Raw genomic sequence first — 17035 nt, 5'->3', positions numbered from 1 at the left:
TTTGTAAAAGAACACGATTCCTTTTGTTTGGGTGGGTGCAACTTAATTTTTTTATGTTCAATCCACTTACATTTGTAAAAAGAACACGATTCCTTTTGTTTGGGTGGGTGCAACTTAATTTTTTTATGTTCAATCCACTTACATTTGTAAAAACAACACAATTCCTTTTGTTTGGGTGGGTGCAACTTAATTTTTTTATGTTCAATCCACTTACATTTGTAAAAACAACACAGTTCCTTTTGTTTGGGTGGGTGCAACTTAATTTTTTTATGTTCAATCCACTTACATTTGTAAAAACAACACAGTTCCTTTTGTTTGGGTGGGTGCAACTTAATTTTTTTATGTTCAATCCACTTACATTTGTAAAAACAACACAATTCCTTTTGTTTGGGTGGGTGCAACTTAATTTTTTATGTTCAGTCTACTTACATTTGTAAAAACAACACAATTCCTTTTGTTTGGGTGGGTGCAACTTAATTTTTTATGTTCAGTCTACTTACATTTGTAAAAACAACAAAATTCCTTTTGTTTGGGTGGGTGCAACTTAATTTCTTTATGTTCAATCTACTTACATTTGTAAACACAACACAATTCCTTTTGTTTGGGTGGGTGCAACTTAATTTCTTTATGTTCAATCCACTTACATTTGTAAAAACAACACAATTCCTTTTGTTTGGGTGGGTGCAACTTATTTTTTTATGTTCAATCTACTTACATTTGTAAACACAACACAATTCCTTTTGTTTGGGTGGGTGCAACTTAATTTTTTATGTTCAATCTACTTACATTTGTAAACACAACACAATTCCTTTTGTTTGGGTGGGTGCAACTTAATTTTTTTATGTTCAATCCACTTACATTTGTAAAACAACACAATTCCTTTTGTTTGGGTGGGTGCAACTTAATTTCTTTATGTTCAATCCACTTACATTTGTAAAAACAACACAATTCCTTTTGTTTGGGTGGGTGAAACTTAATTTTTTTATGTTCAGTCTACTTACATTTGTAAAAACAACACAATTCCTTTTGTTTGGGTGGGTGCAACTTAATTTCTTTATGTTCAATCTACTTACATTTGTAAAAACAACACAATTCCTTTTGTTTGGGTGGGTGCAACTTAATTTTTTTATGATCAATCCACTTACATTTGTAAAAACAACACAATTCCTTTTGTTTGGGTGGGTGCAACTTAATTTTTTTTGTTCAATCCACTTACATTTGTAAAAACAACACAGTTCCTTTTGTTTGGGTGGGTGCAACTTAATTTTTTATGTTCAATCCACTTACATTTGTAAAAACAACACAATTCCTTTTGTTTGGGTGGGTGAAACTTAATTTTTTTATGTTCAATCTACTTACATTTGTAAAAACAACACAATTCCTTTTGTTTGGGTGGGTGCAACTTAATTTTTTATGTTCAATCTACTTACATTTGTAAAAACAACACAATTCCTTTTGTTTGGGTAGGTGCAACTTAATTTTTTATGTTCAATCCACTTACATTTGTAAAAACAACACAATTCTTTTTGTTTGGGTGGGTGCAACTTAATTTTTTATGTTCAATCCACTTACATTTGTAAAACAACACAATTCCTTTTGTTTGGGTGGGTGCAACTTAATTTTTTATGTTCAATCCACTTACATTTGTAAAAACAACACAATTCCTTTTGTTTGGGTGGGTGCAACTTAATTTTTTTATGTTCAATCCACTTACATTTGTAAAAACAACACAATTCCTTTTGTTTGGGTGGGTGCAACTTATTTTTTTATGTTCAATCTACTTACATTTGTAAAAACAACACAATTCCTTTTGTTTTGGGTGCAACCTAATTTCTTTATGTTCAATCCACTTACATTTGTAAAAACAACACAATTCCTTTTGTTTGGGTGGGTGCAACTTATTTTTTTATGTTCAATCCACTTACATTTGTAAAAAAAATATTTATTTGTGTTAAGACAACATAAAGGAATTGTGTATAACCCAACATTTCCACAGTGTTTTCAGAAGGATATTGTTGTATAAACAAATTAGCATGTTCAAAACAAACACTTAATATTTGCTTTAATAGTATAAGCTTGCATGTGAAATAAATGTATTGTTTATTGACACATAAATGCACATAATAATACACCTAATAACACCTCAATTATTAATATATTTTATTTTATGCAAAAAATCATTGGACATAAGTAAAAAAAAAAAAATTTGATTAAGATATTTAGTAAATTTACCAAACTAGTAAATATTAGTAAATATAATTCGTATAAGTTGGGGAACTTCAAGGTTCAACCTACCCTTTATATTGTTTCTCATTGTTTTGGAAATCCTGTAAATTTAATAGTAATATTAGTAAATATATCAAACCTCAATGTTTTGATTAGTAATATACAATGCAAAGATCTTAATTTGGTCAATTTAAAGACAATTTTCTCCATATTATTATTGTTTTTGAACCCCAAGATTTTTCAGATGGTTGTATCTCTGCCAGATTCGGCCCTACATACATCAATGAAAAGATTGTGTATTCAGATTTAAGGTGATGTATTATTCTTCCTAAATAAAAAAAGACACGTATGACTGGTTTTGTGTTTCAGGGTTGCATATTTACATTTATATTTAGTCAGTTAGTTAGTTACTTTTGTCCAAAGCAACTTACCTGTACACTTGAGGAGGCATTCAGCAATTCAACAGGAAGAGGCAACAAGGGCTAATTAAACAAAGGAACTGTTAGTGCTCAGAGAATTAACTGCTAGAGTAAGGAAAGGTTTGTTTAAATAGAGAGAAGAGTGTTTCTACAGGTGGTTTGTCAAGACCACTCACTTGTGTAAAGCACACTTCCTAAACACACTGTGTGTTTCTTTTTTTTTGAGATATGCAGGGATTGTAAGAAAGTGTAAATGTGCAAACCCGGTGCAAGTGTTGGTTAAAGTGTCAGAGAGATGAAAGAGTGTGTTTTCTACAGGTGGTTTGTCAAACCCACTCACCTGTGTGAGGCACACTCAATTGCATAATGTGTTGAGGTTGTCAAATGTCGAAGCCTTTCAGAATTGTTTTCAAAACTCAACCCATCATCAAAGTGTGTCCCGAAGTGCAGTTATTTCCTGCTCTAGCTACCCGCTATACCGCCATCACTATATGTAGTCATTGAAGACACAGCACATGTCATTCAGTGTAACCCAGTGTACACTTAGAGACCGCTCACTTCCTCTATCCCATCAACAAACACTGGCTGAATGTCAGTTACTAGGAGACCGGTTGTTAAGGTTCCACCCATGGCATGAGGTCGCAGTTCGTGGTTTGTAAAACATCCATTTCTGCACACAGCAGCAGATGTCTTCCCTTATTTCCAGCCGGCTATTTTAGGACAGCTATTCTGGCATTGGTGCTGCAGTGGACGTCCATAGCAAAGAAAATCACAACATGACATCTTGACATCTCACTTACGTTTTTCACAAAATGGAAATTAAATCTCAACACAGAAAAACACAGACGTTGACTTAAGAAAAAAGATTTTAAACTGTGCTCTAAGCGCCTTGACTATTTTTTATTAAAGGGACAGTACATCCAAAAATGACTACTCTGTCGTCATATGCTGACCCTTCCCATTTTCCAAATCCGTTTGCGATTCTTATTTCTGTTGAAAACAAAGGAAGATATACAGAAGAAGATTGTGGGACTGTACATATACAGTCTTATGCAAAAGTTTAGCCACCCCTTCATGAATAACAGCAAACATTAATGCATAGTTTCTTCTCAAAAACAATAAAAGCAAAGACACCCTACATAATCAGTACTTAGTAACACCTCCTCTAGCAGATATCACAGCTTGCAAACACTTTCTATAGCCAGCTTAAAGTCTTTTAATTCACGTAATCTCCCATTCCTTCTTGCAAAAGGCTTCTAGTTCTGTATTTTTCATTGGTCATCTTGCATGCACAGCTCTTTTAAGATCTACACACAAATTCCCAATGATGTTTCAATCAGGGGACTGTGATGGCCATTCCAAAACCTTCAGCTTGCATCTCTTCAGGTATTCCATAGTGGATTTGGAGGTGTGTTGCAAAAGCCAAGCTCTTTTCAGCTTATACTGTATATACAGCGGGACAAATAAGTATTGAGCACTTCTTCACTTTTCTCTGAAAACATATTCCTAATGGTGCTGTTGACTTGAAATTGTTCCCGGATGTTGGTAACAATTAAAGAAATCCATACATGCAAAGAAAACAAATCTAATTAGTTTACAAATTAAGTTGTGTTTAATAAAATAAAATCACACAGGAAAAAAGTATTGAACACATGAGGAAAGGAAGGTGTAGAAAGCTCAGACAGCAGCTGAAATCTCTCAGTAGTTCTTCAGCAAGCCTTTGCCCTTCGTCATTGTAAATGAATATCAGCTGCTTCAGTCCAACATCTACATTAGCAGGAGGATGAGGATGAAACCAGAGTGGAGATTTCAGCAAGACAATGATCCAAAACACAACCAAGGAGACTCTCAGATGCTTTCAGAGAAAGAAAATGCTGTAGAATGGCCCAGCCAATCACCTGACTTGAATCCAATAGAGATTACAAAATAAAGATCAGATTTGATAGACGAGACCCACAGAACCATCAAGATTTTACACTCTGTTACACGTCTGAGCAATGCATGTGACTTTATTCTCCATATGAGAGGCGTCTTTAAGCTGCAATCACCAAAAAATCCTCTTATATAAAGTATTAAATACGTTTCAGTAGTTCAGCACTTTCTCCTTGTGTCATTTTATTGTTATTACACAGAACTCATTTTTCAGCTGTTTTTGCTTTATTTTTATGTTCGTATTGTTTGGGTTTTTACCAAAATCTGGTTCAATTTCAAGAGTTCACACTTAGCTCACGATTTATACATGGCTTGTTTGGCGTGCTGTCCCGGGAGAGAGCCCTGAGCTCAAGGTATCCTCGAGCCCAGGGCTCCCTCCTTTCACAGGGCGAGGGGAGACTGAGCTCAGGTTGACACCAGATGGCCCAGTGAAGACCCAACGCCATTGGTATTCTTGCTGTGAGGCAAACGTGCTAGTCACTGGGCCACCGTGCCGCCCATTCTTGATAAAGGTGGAAGGGGAGGAGGGCGGTTTCTTCCAGACGAAGATAGTTGTAGAGAGGAAATGAGGATATATATAGTGACTTGGGATCCTTTGATTGGAGGATCATAATTAGCTAATGTGGACCAGCTGGGTCAATCATGAGCACATGCTCCTCTCGAAATTAGTTTAAAATTTAAACTTCACTCCATGTCAACAGATCCTTTAGAAACATTATTCCCAGGAAAAAAAAAACATGACGTGTTCAATACTTATTTCCCTGCTGGATATGGATGTTAATGGCTGCTTTTCTCCAACATTCTTCAGAAAATCTTCAGAAGAAAGGAATTCATTAGTTTACAACCACTTGAGTAATTGGAGGAAGTGTTCTAATTTGGGTCAACTGCGCCTTTATGATGAGTTTTCATCACTACGATGACAAAAATGTTAAACACAGGTCTCAACACTGTTTGTGAACTGTTGTTCCCAGCTTTGACTGTTTCCTGAAGTATTCAAAAACACGGTCAATCGGATTAGAAACACTCAAGCAGGCAAATGTGTTCAAGCTACTAAAGACCAGCTCCGTCTACTGACCTCATTCCTCAAATAACGGGACACGTTAAAACACGCGTACCAGACGGGATTGAACTTTTTCAGTCTAAAATTGTGAGTTTGACGGCAAGGAATGCAAAAGTGTCACAATTTTGCAGATATCAGAGAAGAAAGCAAAGCTTCTGCTCTCCATATGATTTTATACTCCTCTTATGCGATATTAAATCTAAAGCCCACTATAACTCATCCCACAGAGCTTTCTCTTAAAGAAATCATGAAAGTGATCTAAAGTGGACAGAACAGACTGATTCAAATGCTAGATGTAAACAGGATGTAGTATTTGTTAAAGTCTACATCCACAACGTTCCTCATTAGATGACCTGAGCTGTTATTCACATCTGTGTCAATTGGAAGCTTCCAATAAAGCAGGGGTGGGCAAACTCGGTCCAGCTCTGATCAAACACACCTGCTTATAGATAATTAGTGATCTTGGAGACACTGATTAGCATGTTCAGGTGTGTTTGATTAGAGTTGAAGATAAACTATGCAGGACACCGGCCCTCCAGGACCGAGTTTGCCCACCCCTGCAATAAAGGGTGAGTCCAATAAAGGGATAGTTCACACAAAAATTTTAATTCTGTTATTATTTACTTTCCCTCAAGTTTCACATGTTATTCTGTTGAACATAAAAGAAGATATTTGAAAGAATGTTGGATACAGAGGTATTGATTTACTTTGTTTCTCAACTATGGATGTCAATGACCACCAGTTTACATACTTATGCAAATTATCTTCTTTCGTGTTCAGCGGACAAAAAAAAACTTATAAAGGTTTAGAGTGTGAGCTGCCGTTTACACTAGTGTGTTTCTGTTTTATATGGCGCTTCAGATTGAAACACTCGCGTTTTATTGCATTATTGTATCGCATCTTCATCCACACTATAATTTTATTTATTTATTCACAATAAGGGACAGTGTACATTAATCAACATTCCCCAAACGTAAATGTACCCAAATTAACCCAAAGACTAGATTTCATTGGTGGTCTCTTTGCCAGATGTTAAAGGCCTATACCAATAAAATTATATGGTCAAACTATAAACAATACTCAACTGAACTACAAAAAACAACCACAATAGCAAAAAGCCTAGTGACACGTTCATGATTTCAAAGAGACACATTGTCTAACACAGTGTTTCCCAACCCTGTTCCTGAAGGCACACCAACAGTACACATTTTCAACCTCTCCCTAATCAAACACACCTGAATCAACTTATCATAACATCAGAAGAGACTCCACACCTGAAGTTAACGGGTCAGAAAAGGGAGACATCCAAAATATGTACTGTTGGTGTGCCTCCAGGAACAGGGTTGGGGAACACTGGTCTAACAGATTGTGGTATTAAATTCCACTGATGCGGTGCTCTAAAAGAAAAACAATATATAAACTAATAATTTCATGATTGTTCATGCTTCTTGGCCATGCACTCATGATTTGCCGGCATCCATGCTAGTTTCGGAATGGGCGCATGAGACGAATCATGGAACGAAGACCAATCAGAGAGCAGTTGTGGATAGCCACTCCTCCATTTTCACGCTTTCAAGTTTCAGTCCATCTATACTAAAACACCAAAGTTTTCAAATTAAACATGGGCTGCGTCCGAAACCACATACATCCATACTATACAGCAGGGGTCACCAAACTTGTTCCTGGAGGGCCGGTGTCCTGCAGATTTTAGCTCCAACCCTAATCAAACACACCTGAACAAGCTAATCAAGGTCTTACTAGGTATTCTTGAAACAATCAAGCAGGTGTGTTGAGGCAAGTTGGAGCTAAACCCTGCAGGGACACCGGCCCTCCAGGACCGTGATTGGTGACCCCTGCTATACAGTACGCTAAAATCAGTATGCGAGCTGAGTGGTATGTCCGAATTCATAAAACTCAAAAATCAGTATGCGAGAAGTACCCTGATGACTTCCGGCGAGATTCCGAAGTGTGCATCCCATGCATGCTGCGCTATCCCATGATGCCACGCGAGCAAATTCATAAATGGGAGTAAAGCAACACAACTGATGCAGGTAGGTCACGTGACAATGACAAAATGGCGGATGTAGTCTGTCTGAATTCCATTCATACTTGTGTAGAACATACTTTTCTAATGGCCGAGTAGTACGTTTAAATTCAAATGCAGTACCTACTGACTAGTAGGTGATTTCGGACGCAGCCATGGTCTTCAGCATTTTCAAAACGCTCTGTTTTCACAGGTTGAAGATGCTGGTGTAGTGTTGACACCAGGCGCACCCGCAACAAAACTAAAATGCATTAGTGTAAAGCAGGGGTCACCAACACTGTTCCTGGAGATCGACCTTCCTGCAGAGTTCAGCTCCAACCTTGATCAAACACACCTGAAACAATTCATTAGGACCTGAAGCAGACCTTAATAATTACACACAGGTGTGTTTGGTCAGGATTGCAACTGAAATCTGCTGGAAGGTAGATCTCCAGGAGCAGAGTTTGTTTAGTTTAGTTTTCCAAGTCTTTTTTTATAACATCTAGTCCTGTTGTGCTTATAGACGTACCACAATTAGTTTTATATCCTCAACGCCACAAACCAGACAACTGTTGTCAGATCAGCAGAACAGCTTCCCTGTACCAGTCTTTGCCCACAGAAATGGGAAACACAGACGTTTGGCACGTCGAGCTGGAGAAACTGAGTTACTCATAAACATGCAATATGAGTGTGTCTTGACTTCATTAGCCAAAAGTCAGTCCTGCGGTTTGGACCGGCAGACTCATGTGACACCACCCTTACAAGTGTTCAAGACTTCACTATGTAGAGACAGACACTATGACAGCAGCAACTCAATGATTTATAGGATTCTCTCACAATGCATGTCAAAAGTGATCATTTACTTTACTTAATCATTTACTTTACTTAAAGGTGAGTAAACCCATCGCTTTAGAAACGACATTCATTCATTTACCTTCAGCTTAGTACCTTATTTATCAGTCGCCACAGTGAAATGAACCACCAACTATTCCAGCATATGTTTTACACAGCGGATGCCCTTCCAGCCACAACACAGTACTGGGAAACACCCATACACTCTCGCATTCATACACACTCATACACTATGGCCAATTTAGTTCCTCCAATTCACTTATACAACATTTCACGAGTTCACACTTGCAATAGTTTCAGAATATTTGGCGTGCTGTCCGGGGAGAGGGCTCTGAGCTCGGGGAGACACCCAAACTCGAGTTATTCCCCTTATCAGGAAACAGAGAGGAATTGGGATTCGAGCGAAGTATCTAGCCCGGCCCCAGAACGCTCCCCCCGGGATTGCAATGCTTAAGAGGTGAGGTGTCGGGGTGGTGGAGGGATGTTAAAGTCGTAAGATGCTGCAGGTAAGACAGCTTTGGTACATATAGGGGTTTGGTCAAGACTGATTGGATAATAGAATAATTGGTCAATGACCGTATTTGATACTGAACTTCTGCGCGTGCTCCTCCCGAAATTTGTTTATAAAACATCACGTCTTGGACTGTGGTGGAACCAGAGCACCCAGAGGAAACCCACACCAACTCTGCAAACACCACACAGAATGCCAATGACCCAGCCGGGACTCGACCCTAGCGACATTCTTGCTGTGAGGTGACAAGCTAACCACTGAGCCACCGTGCCCCCCTTAAAAAGGACAATTTGGCCATATTGTTTGATTGTAGCTTGGAACTGTAAACTTTTAATTTACTTAAAAGTTTAAGGCAACGGGTGTACTCACTGTTTTAAATCAAAAGCTACAGGTTTCCTCACTTATTTTCATCCTTTCATTTTCTTTTCGACTTACTCGCTTTAATAATCTGGGGTCGCCACAGCGGAATGAACCGCCAACTTATCCAGCAAATGTTTTGCGCAGCGGATGCCCTTACAGCTGCAACCCATCTCTGGGAATCATCCATACACACTCATTCACACAAACATACACTACGGCCAATTTATCTTATTCAATTCACTATAGACACTGCCTTTGGACTTGTGGGGGAAACCGGAGCACCAGAGGAAACACACATGAAGGCGGGGAGAACATGCAAACTCCACACAGAAACTGACCCCAGCCGAGGCTCAAACCAGTACCTTCTTGCTGTGAGGCTACAGCGCTACCCACCTGCGACACACGTTGCGCTCAATTGTTTTTCATTAAAGTCAAAAAAAATTGCAGCTGATTTTTTCCACATTTTTTTCTCCCTGAATTTAATCTTATATTCACTTTTATATTAACTTTTGAAGATAAATGCAAATATCCAAATATTTGTCAAGTTCAACAGAGAGTCTTTAAAATAACGTCTGAAGTCTTTGAAATATAACCATACCTTGGGTTTGCCAATTTTAGACTGTCTTTGTGTAGGGCACGTGAAATCTTACATCAAATCAATTCAAAACCATCATCTAATTCAGAAAATAGTTTCGATTTTTGCTTGTGCAAAACATATCCTGTTGCGCCACTGACTAAACACAATGTTTCTTTTTTTCTCCCATCTTCTCCTTCTTAAATAATGTTGTGATGGGACTGCTTTAATTACACACTGGAGCTAGATGTTATTTTATTCTGAAAGCAAAATGACACAGGAGGAAGCGCTACTGTGTTAATTTACTCCTCTCCTTTGTCTCGTTGTTTTGGCTGTATTTCCTTTGTGGTGTTTTAAAGATGTTTTGTTTGCTGAGAATAGAGTTTGCTTGTCAAAGAAAATGATTTGTAACCTTGTGAAATCGACTTACGCAGTGGTGCAGTACGTAGTGCTGTTGCCTCACAGCAAGTAGGTTGCTGGTTCGAGCCTCGGCTGGGTCAGTTGGCGTTTTTGTGTGGAGTTTTGCATGCTCTCCCTGCATATGCGTGGGTTTCCTCCGGGGTGCTCCGGTTTCCTCCATAGTCCAAAGACATGTGGTACAGGTGAATTGGGGTAGGCTAAATTGTCTTTAGTGAATGAGAGTGTATGGGTGTTCCCAGAGATGGTTGTGGCTGGAAGGGCATCGGCTGTGTAAAACAAATGCTGGATAAGTTGGTGGTTCATTTCCGCTGGTGGCGACCCCCCAGATTAATAAAGGGACTAAGCCAACAAGAAAATGAATGAAATCGACCTATTTTCATGTATAAAGTTGAAGTCAGAATTATTAGCCCCCCTGTTTATTTTTCCCCAATTTCTGTTTCATCCATTTTGTATTCATTCTTCTCTTCATCTGTGTGTGTTTACAGGCCTCGTGGTCCACCCTGAGAGCTGAGTTTGTTCATCTGAACCCTGCGCAGCTTCATCATATGCTGAGAGAGTACAACACATCTCGCACATGTCCTCCATGCTGGACTCCGTCTCCAGAGGACGCGACGGCGGCCCTCCATACCTGTGAGCTCAAATATAAATAAAACACATGCATCTGAGGCGTTAACCACAGGGGTTAGGTCCAAATGCAGAATTATTTGAGAGTAATCAGACAGGCAAGGTTCGTGCCGGAGTATACTCATAGTCAAAGGCGAATAGGTCGAGGCAGGCATCAAAACAAGCATAAACAATGAAACAAACAAAAGTCAAAACCACAGCTAGACTAAACACTTGCGTAATGTTCACTAGGGAAACAAGGCTCAGCCCTGAAGTGTGTGTGTGTGATGTATATATACAGTCTCAATGATCATTCTTGATGAGCTTCAGCTGTGTGTGTAATCAAGGAGTGGCCTGGAACTGGTGTGCGAGTGCAGTGCATGATGGGAGATGTAGTTCATGTGAATGACAGGGAGTATTCTCCAGGATCGGCTAAGGCTACGTGGTTATGGGTACATGTTATGGTGATCATGACTCTTACTGGACAATACAATGGGAAAAATATTGGAAATTACAAATTGCTAAATATACTACACCAACTGCCTTCTCTGTTAGTGAGTTTTTATTATTATTATTATGTGTTTTATACAATTAGGTGTAATTATTCATTCATTCATTCGTTTTCTTTTCGGCTTAGTCCCAGCTTATCCCAACTTATCCAGCTAGGTCCCAACTTATCCAGCATATGTTTTACGCAGTGGATGCCCTTCCAGCTGCAAGCCAACACTGGGAAACTAGGTGTAATTACTTTTAAGTAAATCACCCTGCTGAAAAAAAGACAATAGAAAGTATTGCAGAAGTGCTTGAGTTTGAATGGTTATAATGGAGTGTATATTGGTTTTAATGGAAACTGTATTGATCATGCGGGTCTCTACTGTTTTTACTATATATATATATATATATATATATATACAGTGAAATCCTAAATTATTCGTACTCCTGGTAAATTCTGGCTTAAAGTTTTTCTTCAAATGTAAATAAAAGCTGAAAAATATCGCCCCCAATGATGCCTCTTGTACATCGTCTTCTTATCTTTAGCCAGGGGTATGAATAATTTCGGGCATGACTGTATATAAATTTTGCTTTGGGTGATTCACTAACAGGGTGAGGCCTGTATTTACAAAAAGACTCAAAATGGCATCATGAGTCGAGACCCTGACCATTTTTTTTTTTTTTCGCCTTAGCTAATATCCTGGAAAGCTTCGACAACCATCCTCCTCTGATCCTGCCCAGCAACATCTTTCATCTGGAGCTGGGAAAACCCATCACAGAGCCAGGGCTATTCACTCCCCTCCAGCGTCTGCAGGAGTTTATCCAGACCCCGCTGGACCGCAAGACACAGCCTGACCATCAGCCTGCACTGGTACAGATAACACTGAACATTACACACATATATTGCAGTGGTCTGTGATGAAGGGCTTAATAGTGAGAAAACCATTAGGCTTTATTGTGTTCTATATAATTGAACAAATTTCAGCATTTTTCTGTCTCACTACACAAACAGCTTTGTGCTTGTTTTTTGTTCCATCTATTGATCACTTTTGCTCCTGAAGCACAAAATTAGTTTTATGCTAAACAGTTACATTTTTGACATTAGCCAAAGATCATTACAGAGATCATTACTCGTACAGTTCTACTCAGCTGTCATCCAGTCCATCCTCTGCACTTCAATCACTGTCTGGTTCGGCTCAGCTGCCAAAACCGACCTTCGTAGACTACAGCGAATAGTCCGGACTGCTGAACAAATCACTGGCACAACCCTTCCTACACTTCAAGAACTGTACTCTTCCAGAGTGAGTAAAAGGGCTGGCAAAATCACTGTGGACGCCTCATACCCAGCACACTACCTGTTCGAACTGTTACCGTCTGGTCGGCGCTTCAGAGCACCAAGCACAAAAACAGCCAGACACAGGAAAAGTTTCTTTCCTCAGGCTGTCTACCTTATGAACAGTTAAATATTCCCCTACTGTGCAATAAATATGTGCAATACTTTCTCATACGCACTTGTACACAGCACCTTATATCAATATACAATGCAGTACTTTCTACATTCGCACTTGTACACAGCACCTTATAACCTGTATATTTATAACAATCTGTACACACAACTCAACATCCAGGTTTCTTCACTAACCGCATCTGTTTAATGTTCATCACTTTTATTTTTATTTTATTTTTTTTCAGATTTATTTTGTGTTGTCACTTGTCACTTTATGTACACTGGAAGCTTCTGTAGCCAAAACCAATTCCTTGTGTGTGTACAGCACACTTGGCAATAAAACTGATTCTGATTCTGATTCTGATTAGAATTTTAAGTAAAGATCATCTTTTATGAAGATATTTTGTAGATTTTCTACAGTTAATATATTGTACCTGTTTCCACTTCTATTTCAAATGCAAGAACCACTACACAATATTTCGAGGGTGGGGCCCACCATTCAAACCCCCCCCAAAAACTATTTATATACAGTTGAAGTCAAAATTATTAGCCGTCCTGTGAATATTTCCCAAATGATGTTTAACAGAGCAAAAAAAAATTTTCACAGTATGTCTGAATATTTTTTCTTCTGGAGAAAGTCTTATTTGTTTTATTTCGGCTAGAATGCAAGCAGTATTTAATTTTTTAAAAAACATTTTAAGGTTGGCTCTCCATTGGCGCCAATAGCCTAGTGATATTGCGTGCCGACATATAGCACCGACGTGCTCACGGCGACCTGAGTTCAATTCCCGGCTCGAGGTTCTTTGCTGATCCTTCCCCTCTCTCTGCTCCCAATGTCTTCCTGTCGGAAATCTCTACTGTCCTATCATAATAAGGTGAAAAAATCCCTTAAAAATAATTATTATTATCCCCTTTAAGCATTTTTTTTGATTGTCTACGGAACAAACCATCGTTATACACTAACTTGCCTAATTCCCTAACCCCCCTAATTAACCTAGTTAAGCCTTTAAATGCCACTTTAAACTTAATACTAGTATCTTGAAAACTATCTAGTCAAATATTATGTGCTGTCATCATGGCAAAGATAAAATAAATCAGTTCTTCTTATTATTATTCTTCTATTGTGACATGCTAGACAAACAGATTTACTTTAAATTGTTGACGTTTGTCTTCAGGACTCATCCAGTAACCTGTCTGAAGAGTCGACATCTGAGTCAGTCATCATCCCGAATCCCGAAGCAAACCATCAGCATCACGTCTCGACGACGCCTCCTCAGTTTCGGGGCTCTCACAGTAACCTGAGCTCCTGTGAGGCCGTCCTGACCCAGAAACTCAAGTCCCTGGAGCTCCAGAACTGCTTGTCTGGGAACGCAGACCTGGTCTTCCACAAGAGCCTGGCCCTGGACCCGTCCTGCCTGCTCACGCCCCCTAACACCCCGCAGAACATGGACCAGGCCGAGCTAGAAGCCAGTCTGCAAGATGGGGCACAGCAGAGCATACGCCAGCACCACAGAGGTAACCACATTTGACCACACACATAAAGGGTGACCAGACGTCCGGTTTATTCTGGGACAGTTCTGTGTTTGGCTCTATTTTAGGGCTACAGTTGAAGTCAGCCCCACTGTATATATTTCCTATGGTGTTTGAGGCTCACGGTATTCTCATTTACATGTACTGAACTCTTATTATTGGACTATGGGTATGCTCAGATTTTCTTTATAGGGCACTCTTCAATCTCATTCAGATCCTGGTGCTTGATTTTTCAAAGCTTTAAACACAATTGAGGGCCGGTGCTTCATGTCTTCGCTTTGTGTGTGGGAAATATCTCATCGCTTGATTTCAAAGGCAGGGGTGTATTGTTTTTGGAGGTGTACAAGGGGGTGAGGGTGTTGATCTTGGGTTCGTGTGCGCTCTGGCTTCAGTGGTTGAAGAATCTAGAAACAAGGAAACAGACCTCCTCCGCTTTCCACAATGCTCTCCCAATGTGTAATGTGTTTCTAAAGCGAGCGATGGTCAGGTGGGGTCACTGAAAACACGTGTTCGAGAGTGACTCTTCATATCCAAATTTGGGATTTGGGTATTATTCAGAAGTGACATTCCTGAGCTCTGGCATTTCCTAAAGCATTATAACTGGAATTCAGCCATCAGAATTGTACGACTCTTTAGATCACAGAGTTTCTGAAGAACAACTGATTTTTTTTTTGTAGGCAAATGTTAGTCACTCTTTTGGCGTCTTTATTAATTGTCATACATTTACACATGATTAAAATCCAATGACCAAAACACTTTCACAACCCAAAGGGGATAGTTCACACTGAAAATTAAAATGTACTCACTATTTACTAGAAGTCGAAAACCTGTAATCATTGACTTCAGTATTATCATTCATTCATTTTCCTTCGACTTAGTCCCTTATTTATCAGGGGTCGCCACAGCGGAATGAACCACCAACTATTCCAGCATAGGTTTTACACTTCCAGGTGCAACCCAGTAACTAGGAAACATCTATACAATCTCGCATTCAAACGCACACTCATACACTTACGGGCCTATTTAGCTCACCCAAATTACCTATAGCACATGTCTTTGGACTTGTGGGGGAAACCGGTGCACCTGGAGGAAAACCTGCACCAACACGGGGAGAACATGCAAACTCCATTCAGAAATGCCAACTGGCCCTGCCGGGACTTGAATCAGTGACCTTCTTGCTGTGAGGTGACAGTGCTAACCACAAGCCACAATGGCGACTCAACTTCCATATTAACCAGTCAATGGTTAGAGGTTTTCAGCATTTTTCAAAATATCTTATTTTGTGTTCAGAAGAAAGAAACAGATTTGAAATAAGCAAAGGATATGTAAATGATGGCAAAACTTTTATTTTGGGGCGAACTGTCCCTGAGGACAGTTGGAAGCTGCATGCAAATACAATAAGCAATGTGTGATTATTGTACAGCTACTGAAAATACTGCAGCAATTAATAAACACATTACATTATATTTACATGGCACACAAAATTACTTCGCCTAATGAAAAAGATAGAAAAAAAGATGGTTTGTTTGATGAGGATAATTAGTTTGCATGGTGGACGAGGATGTTTTTATTTTATATGTTACTGGATTGTAAAGGGTTGTAGCTGGAAGGCCACTCGCTGCGTGGGACGTATGTTGGATAAGTTGATGGTTCGTTCCGCTGTGGCGATCCCTGATTGATAGAGGGACTAAGCCGAAAAGAAAAATTAATTATTTTGTTCCCGTTTTAAAAATGTATGAGGTACTGTCTGTTTTATGCATCATCGGTACTTTGAAGCCATACTTTGTTTTATTTAACAGCGAGGACCACAATGGAAACAAGCCCAGGGCTTTATTGTGTTTTTATCCTGGACAGTTTTTATTTCAAAATGTCTGGGATACTTGTACAGCTTGTCTAAAATCTGTCAAATAAAATTCTAATTCAAATTCTAATACCATTCGGAAAAGCAGATTAATGCACAATGTTATTTTCGGATAACTTAAAGGGCACCTATGGTGAAAAATCTACTTTTCAAGCTGTTTGGACAGACATATGTGCATGTATGGTGTATAGACCGTCATATTGGGGTGAAATAAACACACCCAGTGCTTTTTTTTTTTTTTAATTTAGCAACATAAAAACGGTGGACCAATTGGAGCAGTTTTCAGAACGACCGCAACTTTATGTAGGAGTGCGGTCCCCCTGCCCACCGAATTGATTGACAGCTGTGTATTAACATGTCCCGGTAGTCACCTGTATAATCATATCAACAAGACCAGACGTGCGCAAAGCAGCCGGGAATAAAAGGTCTGTTCAGTTCGCTAGGATCATCAATCATCATCAAACGTGATCAAGAGTGAGTTTTACAAGTTTAAAATGTTTTAAAACAGAGCACGTGTGTCATGAAGTACAGCGATTTAGCTTAGCTTGACTTCATCAGCACAGCCGCATGTCAGAGCAATTATAAAGGAAGACGCTTCAGTCCCGGTTTGTGGACATTAAATCAGGTTTATTTTGTACATTAATATAACAGATATCCATACAGCAGTGGAGATTAACCTGTATCCTGTCACATATGCGTGCAAAAAGAGTGCAAAGCTAAACGGG

The 17035-nt window shown here is 39.2% G+C and overlaps 1 protein-coding gene across 2 annotated transcripts in view; it reads left to right on the top strand.

Moving 5' to 3' along the window:
• radil2a (Ras association and DIL domains 2a) overlaps window positions 1-17035 on the top strand; it is a 77745-nt gene that overhangs the window by 49269 nt on the left and 11441 nt on the right. For both annotated transcript variants that reach the window (XM_056454318.1, XM_056454317.1), the window contains exons 11-13: window positions 10863-11007; window positions 12165-12343; window positions 14095-14434. In XM_056454318.1, coding sequence (XP_056310293.1) covers window positions 10863-11007; window positions 12165-12343; window positions 14095-14434 — 664 coding nt within the window. The remainder of the gene's footprint in view (window positions 1-10862; window positions 11008-12164; window positions 12344-14094; window positions 14435-17035) is intronic.

Source organism: Danio aesculapii, chromosome 3 (assembly GCF_903798145.1).
Source record: "Danio aesculapii chromosome 3, fDanAes4.1, whole genome shotgun sequence".
Taxonomy (NCBI): Eukaryota; Metazoa; Chordata; class Actinopteri; order Cypriniformes; family Danionidae; genus Danio; species Danio aesculapii.
Note: the sequence above shows the minus strand (reverse complement) of the source record. Positions and strands in the feature narration are given on the sequence as shown.